The sequence below is a fragment of the Sphaeramia orbicularis genome, chromosome 3 (assembly GCF_902148855.1).
Source record: "Sphaeramia orbicularis chromosome 3, fSphaOr1.1, whole genome shotgun sequence".
Taxonomy (NCBI): domain Eukaryota; kingdom Metazoa; phylum Chordata; class Actinopteri; order Kurtiformes; family Apogonidae; genus Sphaeramia; species Sphaeramia orbicularis.
In genome coordinates, this window is record NC_043959.1 from 19362707 (window position 1) to 19389476 (window position 26770).

The 26770-nt window shown below is 40.5% G+C and overlaps 1 protein-coding gene across 5 annotated transcripts in view; it reads left to right on the plus strand.

Moving 5' to 3' along the window:
* The window catches only part of LOC115416729 (C-myc promoter-binding protein-like), a 138856-nt gene extending 114231 nt beyond the window's left edge, over positions 1 to 24625 (plus strand). The window contains exons 19-36 of one of the 5 annotated variants that reach the window (XR_003935017.1): positions 680 to 821; positions 1767 to 1874; positions 2090 to 2167; positions 8054 to 8161; positions 8393 to 8542; positions 9303 to 10477; positions 11884 to 12100; positions 13056 to 13159; positions 14781 to 14956; positions 15526 to 15693; positions 15789 to 15969; positions 16547 to 16801; positions 18981 to 19098; positions 21274 to 21300; positions 23292 to 23454; positions 23791 to 23855; positions 23963 to 24183; positions 24221 to 24625. Coding sequence is in view for 4 of the 5 variants with exons in the window: in XM_030130579.1 (XP_029986439.1) it covers positions 680 to 821; positions 1767 to 1874; positions 2090 to 2167; positions 8054 to 8161; positions 8393 to 8542; positions 9303 to 10477; positions 11884 to 12100; positions 13056 to 13159; positions 14781 to 14956; positions 15526 to 15693; positions 15789 to 15969; positions 16547 to 16801; positions 18981 to 19098; positions 21274 to 21300; positions 23292 to 23454; positions 23791 to 23855; positions 23963 to 24099 (3372 nt within the window). In the remaining variant the exon portion in view is untranslated. Of the gene's footprint in view, positions 1 to 679; positions 822 to 1766; positions 1875 to 2089; positions 2168 to 8053; positions 8162 to 8392; positions 8543 to 9302; positions 10478 to 11883; positions 12101 to 13055; positions 13160 to 14780; positions 14957 to 15525; positions 15694 to 15788; positions 15970 to 16546; positions 16802 to 18980; positions 19099 to 21273; positions 21301 to 23291; positions 23455 to 23790; positions 23856 to 23962 lie in introns of all 5 variants that reach the window. The other 4 variants (XM_030130579.1, XM_030130592.1, XM_030130597.1 and 1 more) reach the window with 4 other exon arrangements.
* The last annotated feature ends 2145 nt before the right edge of the window (positions 24626 to 26770 follow it).

Sequence of the window (26770 nt, forward strand, 5' to 3'; positions counted from 1 at the left end):
AAATATGTTGCCCAGTCGCCAAAAATTGAGGCAAAAATCAAGACACATTACATATGTTTAAGTTAGTTTCTCATAAGGAGTATTAATATTAACCCTTCATAGGGCACTCACTTAAATACCCTGAAATTCAAAATTTCAACCTTAGTGTGTTATTGGACATTGTCATCTCTCTCCTCTTGCCATAAAACATCTGAGCAGCAGTTGCTAAAAACAACATAAACACATGCAATGAAACAACCGTTATAAGGTCATAAACTGACAAAAATCACTCATATTCACTATTCACACCTACAAAATATCTATAAAATCTCTCTGAATCACCGTTTATTGTTATAAAAACCAACATGCTTCTGGACCTCACTGAGGCACAGGATTGGCCCCATATTTAATGTTTGAGGAAATTACCAAAAATAGTCACTTGCCCATTAAAGGGTTAAACTAGAGCATCAGCTGTTAATGATCAAAGAAAGTTTTCTGCACAATACAGAAATAAACATGAACATTTGAACCTCCTGGCCAAAAGGGGGCACTGTTTTGTATAAATTCATTTTGAATAAAAATTTGTCCTAGTATTCAGCCCTGTGGCACACCTTCATTTACACTCATGAAGCTGGACTGAAGCTCTCCTCCTCCTCCTCCTCCTCCTCCTCCTCCTCCTCCTCCTCTTCCTCATCTGCAGGCGGTGTTGGAGAGCACATGGCCTTCGAGCACCAGAGGCGGGTACTTCCTGTGGATGAAGCTGAGGAATGTGGTTCTGGGCGTGGCTCAGTTCAAACGGGCATTGCGTCGCCATGGACCTCCGAACCAGAGCCCTCTGTCAGGTAAACACCATCCATCTGTGGTGTCGATTCACGAGGGTGTGAAACAACACAAGTAACACAATACGATGCCGCGACCTTAACTCAAACCATAAATGAATTATGTTTTCCTGTTTATTTAAATGAGTGAAATCAAGGGTAATAAATAAAACCAGATTAAAGTTCTTTAGGAAGGATAGGAGTAATATAAAACATGTACTTCATTCTGTGACTGAAGCACAATGAAGACAATGAAGCACCTTGTTTTGTATTTTTTTACCTTGTATATGTCCTTCGTATGTTGGAAATATTTCTACTATCTGTTGTACAGTGTTGAGTTTTTGTATATATAGTATTTTCTTTGTAGTTTTGTATATTGTCAGTATTTTTCAGTATATATTTACGGTATAATTTTGTTAGATAGTTTTATGTACAGTTTTTCTTTTTGCACTTCAATCTGCTGCTAAACAGAAACAGCTGATAAACAGATTTAGAATATTCTTGTGATAGTGACAATAAAAACCTATTCTTTTCTATTCTATTCTATTCTGCTCTGTTCAGTTATATTTTATTCTGTTCTATTCTGGTCTGTTCTATTCTGCTCTGTTCAGTTCTATTCTATTCTATTCTATTCTATTCTATTCTATTCTATTCTATTCTATTCTGCTCTATTCTGTTTTGTACTTTTCTGTTGTGCTCTGTTCAGTTCTATTCTATTCTATTCTATTCTATTCTATTCTATTCTATTCTATTCTATTCTATTCTATTCTATTCTATTCCAGAACTCCACTGGTGTATGTGATGTATGTGTGTTCATGTCACAGTGAATCCACCTTGTACAGGTTAATCCAGTCTGTTAATCCCTGCTTTAAGATCCAACACATATGAACATGTCAGTGCACTGTGTCCACTTTTAAAGTCCTAAACACTCTATAACTTCCTGTCGCCTGCCGTGTCGTCTTCCTGCAGACGGCAGTGACCTGGACGCTGTGAGTCACGGCAGCTTGGACAGTTCGGCCGACACCAACCCGACCGACGCCGTCAGACCCGACCACACCGACGATAGATCCAGTACAGGTAGATCCTCCACGCCTCCTCCTCCACGCCACCGTTCATACACAGCCACGTTGTTGCTCATCTTTTTCTTTCTCCTCCTCCTCCTCCATTTTTCTGATTCACTGACCTTCCTGTTAAACTGTCCTCACCCTTTTTCCACCCCTGTTCTCCATCCACGTCTCTGGTATCTAACCCCTCCCTTCACTCTGGCCCCGCCCGTGTGCCCTTGCATGCAGTCGGCCGTAGGGGTGGCGTTGTGGGCGTCGGGGGCCCGGGGGCCTACTCACACTGGGGGGACGCCACCCTCCACTCAGGTAAACCTCTGTGTCTGCCCGCCTCTGTCTCTGATGTCACTTCCATGTCTGTCTTCAACACAGTCACCAGAAAAAAGCAGCCGTTGTACATTTCTACAAACCACTGATATAAGAACAAGAAGTAAAATAACACTGGACCTCCCCCCAGTTGGTTTTGTTCTTTATTTATTTGGAGATTACATTAATCTTGCAGTATCTGGGTGAGCATATTATGCACACTTTGCACTCTTCGTGTTATAAAAGGTCTTTTTTTTTTTAATGCGTTTTCACATAAAAGGTGAGATGGGAGATGTTTTCCTGAAGCATTTTTTTTACTATATTGCTTAAAATCCCCTTCACACCCCGATTACAACCAATTAATTACCTTATTTTCTGGACTATAGAGCGCACCTGACTATAAGCCGCAGGTGTCCACATTGTAACGTGAGATATTTACACAGAAATATGGTAAACAGAGAGATTATTTAAATATTTATTTCCATACCTTAACTGCTTTTTTCCAAATAGTGCCTGTAACACGGCAGTGAAACAGCAGGAACACGGCTGGTTAAAAAACCCAGAAAAGTCATTGATCTGTATCTTCATCTTCCTTCTGCTCATTGAAACCACTGCAGTCGTCTTCTTCAGTGTCATAGTTGAACAGCCTCAGAAAGGCTCCGTCACGCACCTTCTACGTCTCTCTTCTGTTGTTGCTCTCAGTTGCACTTGCGTGCAGCAGCTCTGTTTCCTTCTTGGACAGACAGATCGATTGGTTTTAACTTAAAAGCTGCATCATATGCATTTCTTGGTGTGTTTTCCATGAAGAGGGCTTGTGCAAAATGATTGTTAAAAGTTAAGCTTAAAACTTCTCTTCGCATCACCTCTTCCACCTGTCTGTCTCGCTTTTGCGCTTCCTTCTAGAGCACCCCCTGGAGGCCGTTAGCCCGAAAAAATCTATACTTGAGCCGCATTGTTGTATAAGTCGCAGGGTTCAAAGTGTGAGGAAAAGTAGCTGCTTATAGTCGGGAAAATACGGTAAATGCTCTAACACAAAAATTTAAAAAAATGTAGTCACCTGTGGAACGGACAGGACTGAAAAAACACCATCCAATCATTTTAAGCACCCACTCGAAATGATTGAACCGTGATATGTCTATCAAACTCAACTGCCACTTCTCCCTCCCTCCTCCCCCCTCTGCGCATACCCCTCTTCGTGCATGAATCGTGGGTTGTCAAAGGCTTGGAGCACCGGTACAGGAAACGGAGCCAGAGCTTGGCTATATTAGTTATATTAGGATGGGAAGTTCACCAACAAACTGTTTTGTCACTAACATAAATCACTAGGAAATGTAACATTAACCAGATAGGTATGAACTGGGGTGGTTCTGTAAGAGCGGGGGTGTTGAAGAAGACTGAATGAGGTATGCATGGATCGGCACCGGAGTCATTTTCATAAGGTTGGTTAAGCTGTGATCTGAGTGCTCTGTCACAGGTTAAAGGTCAGAGGGGAATGATGATGTAGGTACAGATTGTGTTTAAACCGACATAATGTCTGATCCATGACCATCAACATGTGTTTGGATAAATGCCCCAAGCCAGAGGCAAATCTTTCACCTAAACAGGAGACCTTCCTCTTGGTAGCTGAGATGTAAACTCCACTCTCTGGTGTCAAACACTTGGATTTAAAGGAGAAAAATGTTGTGATGTTACGATGAAATGTCTTGTTTATTCACAAGTCCATATTCCATGAGTCTGTGGTTTGCAGGAATGCACAGCGGTGACATTTCCCTGGTTGTTGAGTTGTCGTCTCCACATTTTCTTCACCATTGTCTTCGTTCTTTTCCGTCTCCGTGATCTCACCTCCTTCTTTTTCTTTCCTCCACTGTCTGATCAGCTGCTTTCCTTCCTCTCATCTCTCTCTCTTTCTGATTTTCTCTCTCCTCTCATCTCTGAATGATTTGTCATTGTCACTTATGGTGAGTAATTACCCAGAGGCTCATTCGTTCTGATTATGGAAATCATTTTAATCACGGTGATGGCACCTCTGTGAGAGTCAGGAGAGGTCTCCGTCCGCTGATGATCTTGATCCTGGGGTGAGTTTTGTCGGTGGCGATCAGCTTTAAGTCGCTCCACGCTGCATTACGGCAGAATGGCGCCGCCTCATGCTTTATTTAGAGACGACGGCTGGTGAGGCTCAGCACGAAGATGAAAAAGGAGAGCCAATCAGCAGACAGCTGGTTGCCTGGAGACCCGGGAAGTTTTAGAGAACAGATGGAAGACTCAACCTCCGATAGATGCAGAAGGAATGATTGCAGCTCCTTTTTCCCCCTTTTTTATCTCAACGAGCGATAGGCTATGAGTTATCGTGAAGGCATCTTTGTTTTCGCCTTCGTTTTTGTTAGCAATTTCTTTAAACATCTTTTCTGATGAAAGTACAGGTCAGATTCATTTCAAATGTTACGTCTATCTTCCTTCGGACAATGTCTACAAAGTTTGTTCACAGTTTTAAGAAATTTAGATTTTTAATTTTTTTTTATGACTTTGAAATATTATAAATGTGCCTTTATTGATAATGGTCCATAGTTTGGTATTTTATAACAAGTAAATGGTTACAGATATCAGTATAGTTCCTGTTGATCACTGATAGGAAGTCATATATGGACTTTCATGTGGGTCTATGACCTTTGACCTTCAGTGACCTTGAAGGGTCAAACTCAAGGTCAACAATGGCTAGATTTCAACAATCTTCTCTGAAATTACTGGTATGATTTATTTCAAATCTTTTACGTGGCTTCCTTCAGACATTTACAAAGTTTGTTCACAGTTTACAAAAAATTTAGATCTCTTAATTTTTGACCAACTTTTGAATTACAAATGTACCTTTACATCTAATGGTCCATATTTTGATGGTTTATAACATGTAAATGGTTACAGATATCAATATAGTTTCTACTGGTCACTGATAGAAGTCATACATGGACTTTGATTGAATTAGTTGAGTCCCCCTCCAGGAAAAGTTCCACCCACTTCTATTGGGAGATTTATAATAAAAATAATGGATTCTATTTCTGTAGCGCTTTTCAAGGCACCCAAAGCACTTTACATTATTGATCCATTATTCATTCGCACTAGTAGCCATTGCTGCCCTGAGCCAGGTTGATGGAAGCGTGGCTGCCAATTCGTGCCAAACGGCCCACCAAACATTCACACATTCATACACCAGTATGAGTGACACTGGAGGCAAGGTGGGTGAAGCGCCCAAGGACACAACAGCACATGACTGGGACAGAGTGGGATTTGAACCACCAACCCTTTGGTTATTGGAAGACCAGCTGTACCTCAGAGGGTAGAAAGTACCACCCACTTCTATTGGGAGATTGATCTCCTGCATCCAGACCGCAGGACTGGAACATAGAACAGAACCTGACAACCTCACACATTCAACTTGTTCTTGATTCTTGATAGAACATGCCAGTGAGATACAGGGACACTGGTCCTATTTTTAAAAGTTGAAGTCATTAGCAGCTGCTGGTTTCCTCACAGATACTGTAGATCTCTGCATGGCCCGGGGAGGATTCTTTTATCCACCACAGCTTAGCAGCTTTTTCTCCCCACTCCCAGTAAGAGCAGAGAGCCTCCCACAGCACACCAGATAAAAGGGAAGAAACTCCGCACTGAGCTCCTCTCTTATGTATTTTTCATTTTACAGCATCGAAGCTACAATAGATTCCTTTTTACCATGAGCAGTAGATACCAAAAAGAGAGGGACACAGGAAACATAAGAGAAGAGTGTCTTAGAAAATGTGGTCTTGAATCATCCTGTGTGACAAATTAAAGGGAAAGTGATTAAACTGAGTGGAGAAACATAATGAATGCAGGTTGACTGATGAGCATGAGCATCTGAATCTGCTCCGTTTTCAGACCCAGCAGAGTCTGATACTGGATGAAGATGGAAAGAGGAAAAAATCTGAGTGACTCTATAGTAGGGTTTATAGTACGACCAGACCCTGTTCAGACCTGGGATTAACATCCATAATAATATTACACTGCAAAAATCAAAATCTGACCAAGTGTATTGTTCTTATTTCTAGTCAAGATATCTCATCGCACTTAAAATAAGACATAATCACCTAAAGAGTAACCTTTCAGTGAGATATATGAACTTATTTTTAGACAGTAGATCTGGAAAATTTTATTTCAAGAAACCTTACCAAGATAATTTTCTGTTGTTCCATTGGCAGATTTTTTTTTGCTTAATTCAAGATATTTTTTGCTTAATTCAAGCAAAAAAATCTGCTCAATGCCCTGACCGGAAATGTTGCTGTCATTGTCTTGTAATGTGAATGTGTGCAGAAATTACCAAAAATAGTCACTTGCCCGATAAAGGGTTAAGAATACTGAAAAGAGGAGCAGCCAAAGGAGGTGCAGGCGGGTACGAGGAGATTAACAAAACTGCTAGAACACAGAGTATGGTTTCTATTGTGAATTAGGGCTGTACGATTAATCGATTTTAAATTGAAATCAGATTATTTCATTAGGACGATGTTTAAAACAGGGTAATTGTCAAATCGAATTTCATGTCACTCATGTTTCCGGGACGTGCACCTCGAGGCTACCGTAGGCTCCTCCTCTGGGTTACCGTAGGCTCCACCTCTAGGCTACCGTAGGCTCCTCCTCTGGGTTACCGTAGGCTCCACCTCTAGGCTACCGTAGGCTCCTCCTCTGGGTTACTGTAGGCTCCTCCTCCTAACTTTGAGAGCGGGCTCCACAGTCTTTTATCTCCTCACACCAGTATGAAAATGGCGTTAGCTAAGGAGAATGAGAAGTTCGTGGATAAAAATGGCAAGAGTGAGTCGGTTGTGTGGAATTGGTATGGCTTCGAAGTTTTTGATGTAGACCAAATCATTCTTTGCTGCAAACTCAGTCTGAAGGCGATATCAGTCAAAGACAGCAGCACAAACAACTTATTTCAGCTCCTCAAACTTCTTTACACACCGGAGTGGGAGCGGTGCGTTGCATTGTGGGCTGCACACAAAAACTACATGCAGACTAAAACTGCACCACCAGCCCAAATTGAAATTGAAAATCAAGCAGTGGTTTTCAACCTTGGGGTCGGGACCCGTCGTGGGGTCACCTGAAATTTCTAGTAATTAGTAAGATTTTTTTTTTTTTTTTCATTAATAAAGAATATATGTTGAGTTGACAGAGACAATCCCAATCCATAAAAGGCATGACCAACTGAGTCTGAAACTGAAGCACTGTGGTTCTGTTTATCTGTCAAATGTTCATTGTGGTCGGTTTCAGATGCTGCAGCTCTTTCATAATTCATAGTTTGAGTTCTTGTTTGTTCAGTATTAATTGTCAACCTTGTAAATCCAAGCTGGACTGACTGTACATATCCTGACCAAGGAAAATCAAATTCTCCCTTTGTGCAGTAATCTACACCTGGCTTTTCTGCCTCTGTCCATAATAATATACATTATATAGACTAAATGTCCTCTAAAATTAACATTTATTTGCAACATAGTATAGCAAACTATTACATGATCAAAAACAAATTAATTTTAGCCCAAAAAAAGTCTCCATTTTGAATGTCTGGGGTCGCCAGAAATTTGTGATGGTAAAATGGGGTCAGGAGCCAAAAAAGGCTGGGAACCACTGTTTTAGAGGAAAAAATGTGGATTTTATTTTTGGCCACAATCATGCAGCCCTACTGTGAGTATTAAATCAGTGACTGTAGATAGGAAGGGTTTTTCTCCACTTGTGGAGGTCCGAGGTGGAACACCACCACACTGATAGACTTTATGATGTGTTTTCTTCTGTCACTTCTCTGTTTAGCAGTGATTTCATTGTCCTCTTGGTCTGGTTTCATCTCACCACTGTCCTTCTGTTTGTTCTCTGATGTAGGAGATCAGTCAGATCTGGGTTATAATTCGCTGTCCAAAGAAGAGGTTCGAAGAGGAGATCCTGGTGCTCAGGACAAGGATGACAAGAAGGAGAGCGACTGCAGTTCCTGTCAGTAGTCCCATCTGCTTTTCACCTGATATTTTCTCTGCATTTATAAGTGAATACGTTGGCAGTCTTTAGTCTGGTGGGAGTTCCTCTTCCTCTGCCTTCATCTCTCCATCTCCTTCATTCTCTGTTTCTACATGTACATCAAAGTGTTCCATTCATTGAATAGTCAACTGTACTTGTTAAAGAGGCCGGTACTCTTTACTCAAATTCTCTTTGTGTATCTGTGGACAGTGTCGGAGACAGAGAGCGCCAAGGGGAGTAAAGACCACCTGCCTCAGCTGGATGTCGAAGCCCCCTCCTCCTTCAGACCAAGAGGTATCGTACGCAGCAGCTATCCCTACGACGATTCAGCCGCCAAGCCCAAGAGTTCAGCCAGCACAGGTGAGGACAACCACCTCACCGACAGGCAAAAGTTAGGGCTACCCTGGTTAAGGTGACTGTTAGAGGAAGATTTCATACTCTCCAAAAGGCGTAAAGTTCAGGGTTCGTACAGGTACTTGAAATCCTTGAAAATGGTTGAATTTCAAAGTTGTAATTTCAAGGTCTGGAAAAATGCTTAAATTTTTGTTTAAGTGCTTATAACCAAAGCTACTTACAGAGAGGTGATACATTTGGAAGAATAAAACTATATCAAAAAAGAAAATTAGCGGGTGTGACTCCTGGTAAATTTGTAGAAGCCATTCTCTTTTCAACTTCAGCTTTTTTTTTTGTTTTTTACAAATGGTCATATGTTTGCCTCCAAAATTTGTTGAAATTTAGTCAAATCCATTCTTTCCTCTACCTGTGAAATGTTCCCTGTGCCAACACAAACCAAAAGCATCATCGATCCAACCCCAAGCCACAGTTGTAATCATGTTCTTTTCATGAAACTCTGTGCCCCTTTTCCTCCAAACATACTTTTGCTCATTTTGGCCCAAGATAAATTGACAGTATTTGTTTCCAAAGTGCATCAGGCTTATTTAAATGTTCCTTTGAAACGTCAGAGGCTGAATTTTCTGTTGAGGATGCAGGACAGGTTTTCTTCTGATGACTCTTTCATGCAGTACACTTTGGCAGTGATGTCCAACCTTTTACAGACCACTGTACGTATGGAAGGAGGTACAGATACTGGACCTGAACTGGTCTTTGCTTTCTCTCTCAGGTCACGTCGCTGGCCTCCTCTTCACCTCATCCCTGGATGAGATCGGTGAAGTCCAGACCAACAGTTTACTCCGCAGACATAAGAGCACGTTGGAGGAGGTGGTGGGCAGCGCCAACAGCGGCTCCACCCTCGAATGGCAGGGGGTCAGAGGTCGGCGTTTGAGCGGGGACACAGTAGGCAGCAGTGGCAGCGGAACCACCGTCCTGGGTCTGGGTCTGAACCAGGCTGAGACCGACCCAGATAAGATCGCAGGTCACATGGGCGCCGACGCCAAAATCCTGTCCAGCGCCAATTTACGGAAAAGTAAGAGGCCTCATTCTCTGAGGTTAGATGAAGTCGGAGCAAGCAGAGGTCATGACCACGGGGAGGAAGACGAGGAGGCTGAGGGACCAGAATGGAGTGATGAAGACAGGGGCAACACAGAGGCCATCTTTGACCTGGAGGACATTGACCTGGACCAACCGGTCCCTCTGGTCCGCTCACAGAAAACCACCAAACCTCAGAAGAAACCGGTGGAACGGAGTGCCAGCTACAGCGGCATCGGCCTCATGACGCCCAGAGGAGCAGTGAAGCGAACGGGGATCGAGACTGGATTTGACCCTCTGTCCCTGCTGGCAGCCGAGTCGGACCAGCACCACGAGGACCAGGACCCGGACAGCGAGGAAACCAGGACCCCCAGTGCCCGCAGACACCTGGCCAGAGAGATCGAGCTGTACATGAACCACATGGGCAGTCCACTGAGCAGCCGCACACCCAGCCTGGACCTGCAGGACCCGGCCAGCCCCCGCCTCCTGACCACCCCCCGCAGGTCCAGTCTACCCCACAGCTCCCCCCTCAGGACCGGAGGGGTACCGCGCTCCAGCACCTACCACCCACCCTCGCCCTCTCAGCCCATCTCACGGCAGCGGCTGTGGTCGTCGCCGCCGCGCCGCAGCTCCAGCACCACACTGAGCCCCAGTCCCCGCCCCAGCCCTCGCCCTAGTCCCCGCCCCAGTCCGTACAGGGACCGGAGTGTGGTCTCCCCTTCACCCTCCTCCTCCTCCTTCAACCTGGACACTCTGATCACACCGACCCTGGATGTGTTCAAAACCAGCATGGTGTCTGCAGGGAAGGGCGTGGCCGAGAAGGCGAGCCGCTGGTACTCCCGCCTTGCCACTTACACCACGCCCACAAAGGTATGCACATGAATTAATCCAGCTGGTTCTATTCACATTTTCATTTTGTGCATGAGAAAATCTGAGTGGAAATGTTGAAAAAGCATCAAAATATTGCAAAAAGTTAATACCTGGCATGGGTGGAAAAGCCAAGGAATGGATAAAAGATAAATGTGAATGCAGCATATTCAGTAATAATAATATTAATAGTAGTAGTAGTAATAGTACATTATTAACCCTTTATGTTGTTTGTCACAATATTGTAACTTTGGCGCTTAAAGAGTTAATACAGGAACAAACAGGGGTGATATGTAGGATGGAAACAGGATGGAAAAACTGTGGAGGAAATTAACAGTGTTTTAGGATCCGGACTAGAGGTTCATTTCAGACACTAAAGCTAAATTCAGCTTTAGTTCATGGACATTGAACTGGAACAGAAGATCATGATGAACCATCTCTTAGTTTTTATGTAACACTAGATGATAGAAATGTGAATAAATTCATAGTGTTGCATATTTTCTGAAAATTCACTTAAAATATGAAATACTTTGTGACTTAATAGCATCAGAAACATTACACAAACGTCTCCAGATTATAGTAGAATAATGAAACAAATGAAACTGATCTAAGACTCGCCAGACTTGGATTTATATTATTTAATATCTGTACTGGTAATCAGCCCGTTCTGAATAAATGAGTGTCTGTCAGGGAGTGAAACATGCATCAGAACCTTAAAACAATTTGTACTCGATTTTACAGTTTTAACATTTACTTCATCCCACTTAGAGCCAGTCATGATCCATGTAGTTAACTATTCTTTTTCTTTTTACTCTGTTTCAGTTTTAGTCTTATTTTTAATCAACAGTAATAACCCTGATGCTCATGTATCTGAGAAGTTGATCTAATGCCACAATAATTATGATTATCAGTTGTACATCATGTTGGGTAAAAGCTGCCAAATCTGATTAAAAAAATCTTCTACCTGAGATTAGTGTCATAAACATAAAACGCACAGTGCGCATGTAGAGTGTTCTGCTGCTGCCATCTGCTGGTGGTGTTCAGTGCACCATCAGCATCTCTATACATTTATACCAATATATAGTTATGTTTAGAGCTATAATGTATATTTACAGCTATATGTATGTGCGTGTATGTGTGTGAGTGTAGAGCTGTAATATATGTATGTATTTAGAGCTATAACACATAATTTTATATGTAGAGCTTTTTATGACACACACACACATATGTATTTATTTTTTGTAGTATTGGGTCATTTCTTTCCTGTTACTTTAATTATACTGGCATGGCGATACTGTAACACACAATAATTTCCCCTGACATTAAGAAAGTATTCTGATTCTGATTTAACTGGTCTATTAGTCATGGTTTTTAGATTCTGATTGGTCTAACCCTAACCCTTTGTACAGGACACTCTTGGTGATCGTCTCAGCGTGTCCTCATTCGACCCTGACTGCTCTTCGCTGCTGGATGAGGATGACTGTGGAGATCCAGACGGTGTAAGGGTCTCTGGACAGAGAAACGGCCCCATGGGGCCCCCTGGACCCCGCAAGAGCCCCAGACGAAGCCCCCTCCGCAGCCCCACCACGAGGTCCAGTCTAGGACGACCCACGTCACTTCTTCCCGGTAAGAGTTCACAGAATTTAACACTTAAACACTTAACCAGCCACCAAAACCATCTACTGATCTAAACTGTTTAATATCTGTTGATCCACTAATCCTATCAATACATGTAAATAATTGGTGTAAAATACGGTTATTCGTCTTTTCATGGTCGTCAGATATGACCCATTTGGATGTTCAGAGGTTCCGTAGTTACTGTGGAAACACTGTCATCCTCTACAACATTGATTCACCAGTAAAACCCATGGAGTTGGATCAATGACAGTGGCTGGACACACTGGGTTTATGTTCAGTTAATGAGAGATTTGACTGAAAAAGTCCCTTTTTCTTCAGTTTTCTCTGTTTTAATCTTTGAATTTACTCTGAGCTTTAATGAACATCTACATGATCAGTGAATTAAATTACTTGATTTTCGCTGAGAAATGCAGAGGATAATATTATAATAAATGGTGATAAATCACTTTGGAAAGGTTAAATGTAGAGAAAAATGTATTTGGAAGTCACCACAAAAGCAGCTCTAACTCTTTAAGGGTTAAATCAGTCTTGATGTGAAAAGGCACAATGCTGTAAAATACAAATAATGGATACCTAAAATGGATTGAAGCTTAAGCCTGTTTGGAAAATTACACACAATATGAGGAATAAATTAAATATATGAGTAATACAGAAGGAAATGGACACAAATAAATGTGAATGTAATGTAAGTGACAGTATCATCGGCATAAAACTGTAGTTTAATTAATTATGTATTTTGCTAAAACAGTCATTTTTTTCAGTTTTTTTCTGTTCTGATATAATAACCTAAGCTTTAATGAACATCTACATGATCAGTGAATTAAATATTGAAAAATAAATGATTTTCACTGAAAAATGCAAAATTCAGAGGATGATAGTCTTTAGAAGTGGGTCCAGTGAACAGAAGTTTTGTGTATCATGATTTTCTGTGGTTCTCCTACAGGGGGCGTCCTCTCCCCACCCTGCTTCCCTCTTCCAGACAAGTCTGACCTCGGCTCTTCACGCTACACGAGCAACACCAGCATCTTCAACAACTATGCCATGGAGGTAACACCTTCAAAGAGTAACGGTCACATCTGAATCATTCATGGATGACTACCGAACCAGGAAAAGGATGTGCAGATGTTTAGAGAAATCTGCAGGACAAGTCCTTCAAAACAATCGGTTTTTAAATCAGTGAATTTACACCGCACTACAAAGCATTTTTAGTTTAATCACATCTTTAAGAATTTAACAACTGGGATATACACATGCTGAAAAAGCACTTCAATAAACAATAAAAAGGATATATTAAATTATAGTAAAATTTCAGAATGAAGCTGTGACTTATCAATGAGTAAATTCTACTTGTGATATCAACAAATATGATCAGTTTGGTTTGTCCAGTGAAAATTTAAGGCAAGGAACCTGAGTCATAGTGAATATTTAGTCCTTTTCTTTGCTTATTTTTGTGGCAAAATATTAAACAGTGTTAATGCGGGGTCTCAAATGCCGTGTTTCCACTACGTGGAACCAGCTTGACTCGGCTCGGCTTGGCTCGACTCGGTATTTCTGGAGACCGTTTCCATTACAAGATACTACCGACTTTACAGTACCAGGACGTCATAGCGATGCGGTGCATTATTTCCGTGTCGTCTGTTCAGAGAGTTGCTGATAAACTCGCTCGTTGCGTGTTGTCTCGTCTGAATTTTTACGTCGGCCACCGAAGACTGAATCTCCTCAACTGACCATGGTGTAGTTTTGGGCTGTTATCATGTGGATTAATGTATCGCTGTATTTACTGTCCACTTCCGCATCTGTTTTTTGTAAAACAGCGGGTCACAGAGACAACTGTCTGACCAATCAGTGTTCTGCAGTGTTTACACGTCACGTTTTAGTATCTGGTCCCCAGTCCTAGAACCTCGGCGGAGATTATACCAAAAAAGTAGTACCGGGTACCAGATTCCAGGTCCTTTTTCGTAATGGAAAGGCAAAAAGGCCGAGTCGAGTCGAGTCGAGCCAATACCACGTAGTGGAAACGGGGCAAAAAAGTCTTAAGAGTCTTGAACTTACATATCTGCATTTAATGCCTTAAGAAAGTCTTTAAAAGGTATTAAATTTGATATGGTAGATCTTGTTCTGTTGCCATAAACTTGTTTTTTTGTCCAAGCCACTAAGAATGTAACATTAGTCGACTCAGTTCCAACCCGACAATTTATACTGAAATTAGGAGCCAATTATTGCTAACTTTGCAGCCTCTGGTGAAAAATAACTGATGGTGTTGGGAGTGAATGAATGTATTTTCCTAAATTCAAGGAGTTCCAAATTTTTGCCAGTATGGCCGTGAAATAGACTGTGAAATGGGCATTAAATGCTATTCTAAGTCGTTGTAAAAAGTTTTAAATTTAACTTGTAGAAACCTGTAGGAACCCTGATTAAAAAATGTTTTCATTTGACTGAGTTAAAGATTGATAATACCTGTTTATTTGCTTCTTGAATCAATCAGTAAATAAAAGGTGCAACCGCAAAGGTCCAAAAACGCAGCCTTGAGGAACTCCTCAAAGGACCAGATTTGAGGAGTCAAGTGTTTCCACTCATTAGTCATCAGGATGAGGTTTAGACACAAGATAAACCATGGTCATTGATGCTGTGTGGTGAGTTTACTTATTATGTGTGTGTTTTGTTGCAGCTGTTGATCTCCAGCTGTTCTCGCTGTAAAACATGTGACTGTCTGGTTTACGATGAGGAGATCATGGCCGGTTGGACGGCGGACGACTCCAACCTGAACACCACCTGTCCCTTCTGTGGAAACCCCTTCCTACCTTTTCTCAACGTGGAGATCAGGGACATGAGAGGACCGGGCAGGTAAAGGACCCCACCTGGACCCACTGGGACTGCTCTGATCAGCATTTTAGACTAAGACCCAATCCCAATTCACCCCTTGGCCCCTCCCCCTTATCCCTCCCCCTCTGTTTTGCGCATACACGTGAAGGAGTAGTGTTGTCCCAATTCTCAATTAGATGGAGGGGAGGGGCTAAGGCGGAGGGCTGTATAGCCCTCACGACAGAGATATTTCAGGACCACACTACGAACGGAAGGGTAGGAGAAATTTCCCATAATTCTGCTCGAATCATTGGCAAGATGGAGGTAAATACAGTAAAAAAGCGCAGCAGTGACAAAAGAAACACACAAATGTACAGATTTTCTTCGTAAACAACTTAATCATTTGATCGACCATTCAACGCCATTTCAGTGTGTTATAGATCGCATTTCTGCGGTTTATAGTTGATAGCCGCAAAAAGAAAAAGTTTTCTTAAATGAGGTCCCATGGGACACAATCTAAAAGGGCGGGGCTTCGCCTCTGTATTAAAACAAAAGAGCTTCTTTTAATTCACATCACAGTTGTTTTTGTTCAGTGTCTCTGTCGTCCACAGGCTGTTTCTGAAGGGGAGTCCATCTGTGGATGAGGCCATGACCTCCTCGTACTCTACATCTACAGGTTTGGACACCGGGACGTCCACCCTGTCCACTCCCTGTCCTACGACGGCCGTGTCCCCCCCATCCCCCGTCATTGCTGTCCAGGCGACCCCAGGAGGGGGCAGGTATTGGACAACGTGTCCTCCATGTGTTCTGCTCTTTTATGAATGAACCTGATGACGTGTAAGACCAGTGAACGTTTGACTCTGTCTCTTCTCAGGACTCGACAGTCCAGAGCTAAGGGAATCGACATCCCCTCAGAGCGTCGACAGGGGGCGCTGTCGCCTGGAGCGCCAATGGCTCGGAGCATCAGCGCCTTCGGTCCGATGGACGATGTGTCCCAGGTCAACAGATGTGTTCCCACGTCCGGCAGCCTCCCCAGCCGCCTCAACGAAACCACCGTACGTCCAACAACACGTTCAGCGTCTGTTATTTTAATTAACTCCTATGAAGAATGAACAGTCTGGACATGAACAGTTTGGGTTTTTGAATTCCATTTTTGCATTTTAGCAACACATAGAAAAAATAACAGCAAAACAGACCGACTAAACATCAGATAAAAAAAACAGGCTACAACTGAAACAGTAGCCCCTCCCCCAGAGGGGAGTATAGACATAAACATAGAACAGAACCTGACAACCTCACAAATTCAACAAAACGGATTGATTCAGTTAGAATATGGTGCTGAGTTACAGGGACACTGGGCCTATTTTTGTACATATTACACATGAAAAGCTTTTTTTCCAGTAGAAATGAGTTTATTACAATTTGCTCTGATTTGTAAATTCTCTAATCATGACTCCTATGAAAATCAGCTGATGTACCAAAAGTTATTGACCCAAACACCAAATGTACTACTGTTTGTCACTTGATGCTGTTTCTGAATCCAGCTCTAATTCACTGTCATATGAAGACGCTGTCCTCGTCCTCCTCCTCTGTCCATGCTCATTGTCTTCAAAACAACCCCCCCCCTTCCAGGACCCTCTGAGTATGGACTGGCGGCTCCACAACCCAGAGCCGGTGACGGTTCCTTATCTGAGTCCTCTGGTGCTGTGGAAGGAGCTGGAGAGTCTCCTGGAGAACGAGGGCGACTCTGTGATCACCGAGGCCGACATGGTGGACCATCACCCCATCATCTACTGGAACCTGGTCTGGTACTTCAGACGCCTGGACCTACCCAGTAACCTGCCCGGCCTCATCCTGACGTCAGAGCACTGCAACAGGGGCTCCCAGGTGCCACCAGTCCACCAGAACCACCACCACACAGCTGTTTCAGATGACGGTCACACACCATTTGACTAGAACAGATGTTAAAACAAGTTCCACATTCAGCCCAGTTTGATCTCAAGTGGACTGGACCAGGAAAATAATAGAAAAATAGCCTGTAAATATTGATACCTCCAAATGTTCCTCTTTGTTTTAGTGCAAAAAAGAACGTTATCCCTTTCATGCATGACATCCACATTTGTGGACACATAGTTTAAGTTCACTTTCCAAAGGGTTATAAAGACAATATTCTCCGAACCACATGGGGGCAGTCTGTATAGACCCTCAGCAATACAATGAAAAAATGGATCAACTTAGTTTTAGAATTTGGACTGATCTGTGATTTCATAAAGTTAACCTCCTAAGACCCAGCTCTGACTTTACTGTCCACGTTTGTGGACAAGAGTTTCATAGCTTTATACAAAGAAACAAAACAAAACTGTCCACTGCCAAGGACAGTGCATAATTTTTTTTTAATGCATCTGGAAAAACTGTTGTATCATGATGCATGACATAGGCAATTATTTAATTAAAAAAAGCCAAAAGTTGTTCTTTCCTGGATCTCAGGAGGTTAAATATCTTCTTAATAAAACCTTATAAAAAATTCTAAATGCATTTCAACTTTAGCCTAATTTTGAGTAATAACATCAATCTAAAACAAATGTAGATACTTCTTTTCATAATTCATGGACGAAAGAGATAAATTATAAAAATGTTTACATTCACAAAATATCCAAAATAAAAAAATTTGAATCATCTGAAAAAAGTGAAATTTCTTGAAAAAAATAAGTGCAGTTTTAACAATATTATGCCTCAACTTATCATTCATACATGTGTACTAGTGCCTTGACCCGTGTGGATCCACAGGTTCAGTCACCACCAAAGCGTTCTGGCCATAGCAATGTGATTATAAGACTACTGTATTCCAAAAGCACTAATATCTCCCAAAATATTGGCCCTATCAACTTACTGGTTTCACTAGTCTGTTCATTGACCAAAAATACCTAAGTATGACGAACTGCAGCAGTCAGCTCTGTACGGATTTAGTGTGAATCCCCAGACACACGCACATGCACACAGAGTCCACTTGGCTTTTATATACTATGGATCAGATCTACAAAGGCACAAAACATTTGGTAACAGGCAGAATATTGTTAAAATTGCACTTAGTTTTCTTTAGACATTTCAGGTTGTTCATATTTGTTCAGGTTAATCACATTTACTGTTATAAGATAGTTTATTAATGTAAATGTTTTCATAGTTTAATGTTATTTTATTGTTGTAAAACCAAGAAAAATTAGAGTTGTCATTGTTCAAAGGCATAATGTAATATTATTTTTTTCACATTAACCCATAAAGACCCAGACATCCACCAGTGACCAAATTCATTTACTGATATAAAAAGTTTCATACCTGTTGATCCACTAATCCTATTAATACATGGAAATAATTGGTGTAAAATACAGTTATTCATCTTTTCATGGTCATCAGATATGACCCATTTGCACGTTCAGAGGCTTTGTAGTTACCATGGAAACACCGTCATCTTCTACAACATTGATTCACCAGTAAAACCCATAGAGTTGGATCAGTGACAGTGGATGGACACACTGGGTTTATGTTCAGTTAATGAGAGATTTTGCTGAATAAGTCACTTGTTCTTCAGTTTTCTCTGTTTTTGATATAAAAACCCTCAACTTTAATCTGAGATTTTAATGAACATTTAATGAACAATTAAATATGGGAAAATACTTGATTTTCACTTCAAAATGCAAAATTCAGAGCACAATATTAGAGTAAATGGTGGTAAATCACTTAAGAAAGGTTAAAAATAGAGGAAAAATCATTTGGGAACTGCCACAAAAGCAGCACTGGGTCTTTATGGGTTAAACCAAGAAGAACATTTGGAGTCATTATTTATCGGTTATTATGCTTTTATTTTAGTTGAAATCATATTGGTTTGTATTTGTATGAACTGAACTAAAACCAGTTTGACACCCTTAACTGTTTATATCTTCAGTGTCATTTTTACACTATGCAAACTCATCCCATGGGCCGGATCAGAACCTTTGGTGGGCCGCCTTTGGCCCGTGGGCCACATGTTTGACATCCCTGGACTAGAACATCTGTGGTGTTTCTCCTGCAGGTTCCTCGTCACTGGATGTCAGAGGACAGTAAACATGTTCTGATCCAGATCCTGTGGGACAACTTGAAGCTGCATCAGGACCCGGTCCAACCTCTGTACATCGTCTGGAACACGTACAGTAAGTCCACTCAGCTGAACCCCATTTAGGCCAATTCAATGAACTGGAGGAGAAAAGAGAACTGACATGATCCTGTAGAACCAACATTCACTGTAGGGAAACAGAAATAAGGAGCATGTGTAGATCCTGTAGTTCGGTGAAGTGACCACTGCATGAGGAATAGGTCGAAGAAGTGGAAATGACTGACAATGAGATCGAGAATTTGAAAACTGGGAGTAAAAGGACCTGACCCCTGTACTTGCACTTCACAAATACTGTTATCTATAAACCCTGGTTTAGACGTTTCAGTCCATTATTGGATTTACTTCAGAGTTCATACGTACATGAAGACAGTAGAATCAAACTTCCACTTATTGTCTTCGGCTCATGTTTGGTTTTGTTCATCTCTTTATTATTTTACTCAATTTTTGTTTGGATTTGTTCATTTTTTCATTATTTTACAAATTTTTTTCAGATTTTTTCATAACTTTACTAAAATTTTGCTCAGTTCTGTTAGTTTTTTCATTATTTCACTCAATTTTTGTTTCATTTTATTAATTTCTTCATTATTTCACCCAATCTTTGCTCAGTTTTGTTCATTTTTTCATTATTTTACTAAATTTTTGTTTGATTTTGTTCATTTCTTCATCATTTCACTCAATTTTTGCTCAGTTTTGTTCAATGTTTAATTATTTTACTCAATTTTTGCTCAGTTTTGTTCTTTTCTTCATTATTTCACTCAATTTTTGTTCTGATTTTTTTCATTATTTTATTCAATTTTTGTTCATTTTGTTAATTTCATTATTTCACAAAATTTTTGTTCAGTTTTATTCATTTCTTCATTATTTCGCTCAATTTTTGCTCAGTTTTCTTCATTTCTTCATTATTTTGCTAAACTTTTGTTTAATTTTGCATTTTTTTTTTTTTTTTTTTTTTACATTATTTTACTAAAGTTTTGTTTAATTTTGCTCATTTTGTACATTATTTTACTTAGTTTTGTTCAGTTTTGTTGATTGACTGATCTGATTTTTTATATCATTATCCTCATAGCATATTTTTGGCCAAATTGTGTAACTTTCTGTGTAACTTCACTCTCCTAACACTGCTGATTCATTTTCACAATTAGAAGTTGGATTTATAATGTTTTAACAACAGATAGTGATGAACTCGACTTGTGTCGTGTTGTGATGTTTTGGATGTAGTGACACTGAGCAGAGAGAGGATCTGAACTGGACCACAGTTATGTACAATATATACAGGGTGGGGAAGCAAAATGTACAATATTTTGAGGCAGGGATTGAAAGACAGTGTATGGCCAATTAGTTTATTGAAAGTCATGAGAATTTATTTGCCACAAGAAAATTGACATAATAGAAAATGTTTTTATTCTATGTGTCCTCCTCCTTTCTCAATAACTACCTTCACACGCTTCCTGAAACTTGCGCAAGTGTTCCTCAAATATTCGGGTGACAACTTCTCCCATTCTTCTTTAACAGTATCTTCCAGACTTTCTCGTAATAGTTTTGCTCATAGTCATTCTCTTCTTTCCATTATAAACAGTCTTTATGGACACTCCAACTATTTTTGAAATCTCCTTTGGTGTGACGAGTGCATTCAGCAAATCACACACTCTTTGACGTTTGCTTTCCTGATTACTCATATGGGCAAAAGTTTCTGAAAAGGTATGGATAATAGTGTTAGGTATGATTATGACATCAATATATGTTTGGTTTCAAAACAATTGACGTAGTGCCTGCTGAGAAAAAACAACTAAATGTTCATTGTAAATTTTGCTTCCCCACCCTGTATGTGAATAATGGGTCCACTGTACGCGCTTTGAGTATGTGTTCATAGAAAAGCACTATATAAATCGAATCTACTATTATTATTATTATTATTATTATTATTATTATTATTATGTAAACATGTGGGAGGCGCTGTTTATTTAATGACAGGAAATGATGTGTTAGTAAAATCATTCTGCTGAGAATGACTGGAGTATTGATGATGATGATGATGATGATGATGATGATGAGGATGATAGTTATGGTGGTTATGACGGTGATGATAATAATGATGATGTTGATGGTGATAGTGGTGGTGATGATGATGGTAGTTATGGTGATGCTGCTGTGTGTGTTGTGTGTGTTGCTGGTGTTCTGCACAGGCTAACAGGCTGTATATTCTCTGTTTCAGGGCTAAACTGTACTCTGTTGTTAGAGCGTGAGTGTCCTCCTCTGCTCGCTGTGTGTCTGTGTCGTGTCGTAAACCTCTGTGTGCGGCTCTTCTGCCTGTTCGTCGTCAGTTCACAGCGTTGTCGACTTCACAGTCAACGGTTTCTGTGTGAACCGGTCAAATTTGATGCTGAATTTGACGGACGTGGTGTTGTGTCCGTTTGTTCTGTGAAACTCAGTGGATGTTTTTGTCCTGAACACAGTCCTTCTGTGTGTTGCATCTGCTCAACGTCCACCGTTTCCCTCCTTTTGTTTTAAAGGATCAGTCCAGTGCTTTTCTATCCTTTAGTCCCTGCCTGCTCTTAGTCTGTATGGAGGATCGGACTTCACCCTCCAAACAGGGCAGACTGTGGAGCACTGACACATCCAGAGCCTTTACAGATGACATCATGAAAAGGAGGGGTTTTATTTCTTTTTACAGTCAAACAGGTCTGTGAAGAACATTAAAGTATCCAAACACTGATTTCATGTAGGGAACCTGATGCAATGTTTTTATAAATTTGCAGATGTTTTGTGCATTTTTCATCAAAATTAAACTTGTGTTATGACAGGGGTGTGAAGCTTGTAATGAAAACGTGCCCACTAAAGGTCCACGACCTACCTGCAGGATGAATTTACGAGGTCTACCAAGTTTGTTCAAAGAATTGAGAAATACAGATTTTTAAATTTTCAAATCCCTATTGGTTTAAAATGGGACACATTTTAAAGTGCTATAACTTGAAAACAGTAGAAGACATTGATATAATTACGATTGTTATTATATTTTTCTTGTTTCTTTTGTTCAGACAAGGTATAGTTTTTAGATGTTACCTGTTTGACAGTTTCGACTGTGACTTCAAACTATACCATCTGAACAAAAGAAAAAAGGAAAGTATACGTAATTACATTAACAGAAGACAAAATGAACGTCATTAGCCTTAGTCATAATGACTATTGGCAATAGACAGGAAGTCACATATGGGCTTTCATTTGGCGCCATGACCTTTGACCTTGAGGGATCAAACAAATGTCAGTTAATGTCTTTAAATATGCCGTTGGACTACAGAAGCTGTGGTCCTATTTCTTTTTACTGTATTTTAGAGTTTAGTCTACATTTTTACAACAGTAGAACATCAGAACAATAACAGCAAAATGTGTTAAAACAAACAAACAAAACAAAAGTGTTATTCATTTCCATATGTTTTCTGACAGAGCTACATGGAGCCACTTGAAAAAAGCCCAAGAGCTAAATGTGGTCCCAGAGCCACAGGTTTCCCACCCCCTGTTCTATGTAGTATGGATATTCCAAACTGTGACCAGTAGGGGGCAGTCTAACACCGAACAAACTTAGGACCAAAACCACCAGTGTGCACAGACTGGATCAGTCACTGAATAAAAGGTAAAGCTGATTGTTTCCTCACATCTGTATTATGGTATCATCATGTTGTTTTCTTCAAAATGAAACTAAACACAGATTTCATCCATACATTCACTAAAAATGTCCATAAAACACAGTAAAAGTCAGTTCGAAAACCATACATAAACCCCTAAACTAAAAACATAAAACACCAACAATGAATTAAAAGGTACTAAAAGTATAACAATGTTCTTTAAAATCATCTCAAAGCAGAATCTGACTCAGTTTGAAAAACATCTACATCCACATTTATCCTTTGTTCATTCATTTACATGTCTTTAATTGTATTTACCAGACCAGCTCCTTCAGTTTTATGTCTTTCTGTAGATTGTTCCGTTGTGTTTTAGAACTGATTCTGGCTGGTTCTGTCCAGTGAACAGTCTGATAAAAGCTCTGAACTCGTCGGTGCTCCAGGTCCTTTCGTATCTGTAACCTGATGGACATGTGTGACACTTTTACTTCATCTTCTTCTGATTCTCGTCTTAACCCTGTGTTGTGGACTGGACTGGTCCGTCAGCCTCAGGTCCATGTCTCCGTCCTCTGTGTGGACTAACGTGGACGCCGTGTCCTCTGTTTTGTCGTAGATGTGGGCTACCCGACGTCGCGTCCGGTGCCGGAGGAGGAGAAGCCGTTCAGCGAGGAGCTTCTGCAGGGCGTGGTGAGGAGCATCCAGAGGAACGACCTGAACCGACCCATGGCTCAGCTACTGCAGCTGCAGGCGCACACGCTGGGGGTCAAGAGGCAAAGGTCAGGAGGTCAACAGCCCACCCTAGCTTTAGCCCTAGCCCTAACCCTAACCCTAGCTTTAGCCCTAGCCCTAGCCCTAACCCTAGGTCTAACCCTAGTCCAGTGGATATATTTTGTGATGTAACTGTGGTTGGAACCATTCTTTGTATTTCTGTTTCTTTTGTTGTTGTTTCTTCATTTTCCTCTGTTTCACATGTTTGTGTTTTCATATGTCTGTGTTTTCTGTGTCTGTGTTTTCTGTGTTTTTATGTTTGTGTTTTCTGTGTTTTCATGTCTGTGTTTTCACATGTCTGTGTTTTCTGTGTTTTTATGTTTGTGTTTTCTGTTTGTTTCCAGGAGTTTGTACAGAGACATCCTGTTCCTGGCGCTGGTGGCTCTGGGAAAAGACAACATCGACATCGGTGAGTTGGTGTTTTCTACTTATCCAGTGTCCGTCCGTCCGTCCACTACTGTAGTGTTTTAATGTTCTGTTTTTTTCCGACCTCACGTCTTCCCTCGTCTCCATCAGATGCCTTCGATCGGGAGTACAAGCTGGCGTACGACCGTCTGACGCCCAACCTGGTCAAACTGACCCACAACTGTGACCGTCCTCCCAGTACGGGGGTCATGGAGTGTCGCAGGACGTTCGGAGAGCCTTACCTGTAAGCCCCGCCCCCTCCGCACCAAAGTCTCCACTTTAAGACGAGCTCAGGAAACTGGACGTGGCACCGGCGAGGAGGCGGGGCCACGTTGGCTGACCCATTAACAGACTAGCGACGCTCCCGAGGCTGTGAAAACCCCACAGCCCAGACTTTTACCCAACAAACACCACATGAAGAAGGAGTTTAGCAATATATGAACTATTTATACAAACCACAGCTTTATTTATTGTCGGGTCTGTTCTCTGTGCGTTCCTTTCCTTTGGTTGTTGTCGTTTCAGTTACAGTCGAATCATTTCCACAGTGTTTATCGTTGTGCTTTAACATTGTGGGCGTAGAAAAACTCAGACTTTTAGATTCAGAGAACGGTTTACGCTGCATTCACCCATAAAGACCCAGTTCGACATTTGGGACACCCAAATAAGTTTTTTTCTCTATTAAACTTGATTTATCACCGTTTATTATAGTATTAAACTCTATATTTAACATTTTTTCATATTTAATTTCCTATATTTAATTTAGATGTTCATGAAAACTCAGAGTAAATTCAAAGGTTATTTTATCAAAGCAGAGAAAACTGAAGAAAAAGTGACTTTCATTGTAAAATCTCTCATTAACTGAACATAAACCCAGTGTGTCCATCCACTGTTATTGATCCAACTCCATGGGTTTTACTGGGGAATCAATGTTGTAGAAGATGACAGTGTTTCCATGGTAACTATGGCGCCTATGAACATCCAAATGGGTCATATCTGAAGACCATGAAAAGATAAACTGTATTTTACACCAATTATTTACTTGTATTGATAGGATTAATGGATTAAAAGGTTTTAAACAGTTTAGATCAGCAGATGTTTGGGTCTTTATGGGTTAATGTTTGAGCGCTTTTCCAGGACTGTTACGTAAAAACTCCATGATATGATGCAGATTTTAAGTAAATATGAGCGTAAACTTTGACTTTGAGAGTAGACTTTGTTAATCAACAGTAAAAATGTCAGTGTTTCAGCATAAAAGTCCAGTCATTAAACCTGGGGAACAGTTTGACATCAGGAGTATTGAACAGTAGGTGGAGTCAGAATGGTCCTTCTTCTACAATATCTGACTGGTTTTGGTCCATCCACTGATACTTGTGGTTAAATAACGATAGAAATGTATCCGAGATTTTATGAAATTTGATCCAAGTTTCTCAAGTTTCAAGTTTCTCATTTTTCCAGTTTTTCTTTCCAGACTCGTATCTTGCACTGGAAAAAATCGAAATCTTACCAAGTGTATTTTTCTCATTTCTAGTCCAAATATGTCATCACACTTAAAATAAGACATAATCACCTAAAGAGTAAGTTTTCAGTGAGATAGAAGAACTGATTTTAGACAGTAGATCTGGAAAATCTGATTTCAAGAAGTCTTACCAAGATCATTTTTGCTTATTCCATTGGCAGATTTTTTTTGTGCTTAGTTCAAGGTTTTTTTTGTTTTTGTTTTTTTTTTCTTAATTCAAGATATTTTTTTGCTTAATTCATTTTATTTTACTAAATTCAAGATTTTTTTTTGCTTAATTCAAGATATTTTTTTGCTTAATTCAGCTTTTTTTTTTCTTAATTCAAGATTTTTGGTTTTTTGCTTAATTTTTTTTTTTTTTTTTTTGCTTAATTCAAGCAAAAAACAAATCTGCCAATGGAACAAGTGAAAATTATCTTTGTAAGATTTCTTGAAATCAGATTTTCCAGATCTATTGTCTAAAAATCACTTCTTATATCTCACTGAAAAGTTCCTCTTTAGGTGATTCTGTCTTATTTTAAGTGGGACGGGATATTTGGACTAGAAATGAGAAAAATACACTTGGTAACATTTAGATTTTTCCATTGTGTGTTTATTCTCATGTTGCACATTTTATCATCTCAGCATCTCCTCGTTCTATCGGTGTCTTTAAGAACCCAAACCTGACAACGCCGCCATGTTTCTGTAGATGCAAAGAAAGTCTTTAGTTTTTGTTAGTTTTATCTCAGAATTTTACCAAAGGACGATTCAGATTGTGTCAAACATCATCGATCGCATTGGGAGGAGAATATTTGGAACGTCAGTGTTGAAACTGACCGATGAACACGACGTCTGCAGTGTAAACTCCACCTGTTGGACGTTGGACAGTTTGACCGAAGATGCACTTTGAGGCTGTGACGGACAGAAGAACCGCAGACTTTAGAACGGGTTTGTAAATGTGTAGCTTTAATGTTTGTGTGGATGAGCCACGTCTGCTCATGTTGTGGACATTTCAGACATAATGAGCCTGTATTGTGTCCTCTGTTTTGTTTATCGTTTTGTTTTTTTAAATATCAGTGTTATTGCGACTGTTCAATGGTTGAAGGAGGACCTGGAATCTAAACTCTGAGGTCCCATGAATGTCGACCACGTTAAAAAAGATTTAACTGGATTCAAATCACTCAGATTTCTGCTTCTGTCACCTCATCTGTGGATTTCAGAGTGTTCAGAGATGTATAAACAGATGCTTTTAAGAATCGGGGCCATGTACATTTGTGGATATCACATTTTCTAACAGTTTGGTCCTTTCAGATGTGAAGGTTGTGTACAGCGACCAGGTCTTCAGGACTGTTCAACTGTAAATAAAACCACTGACACTAAACACACACTGGTTGGTTCTGTTTATTCATGTGAGTCCAGACCAT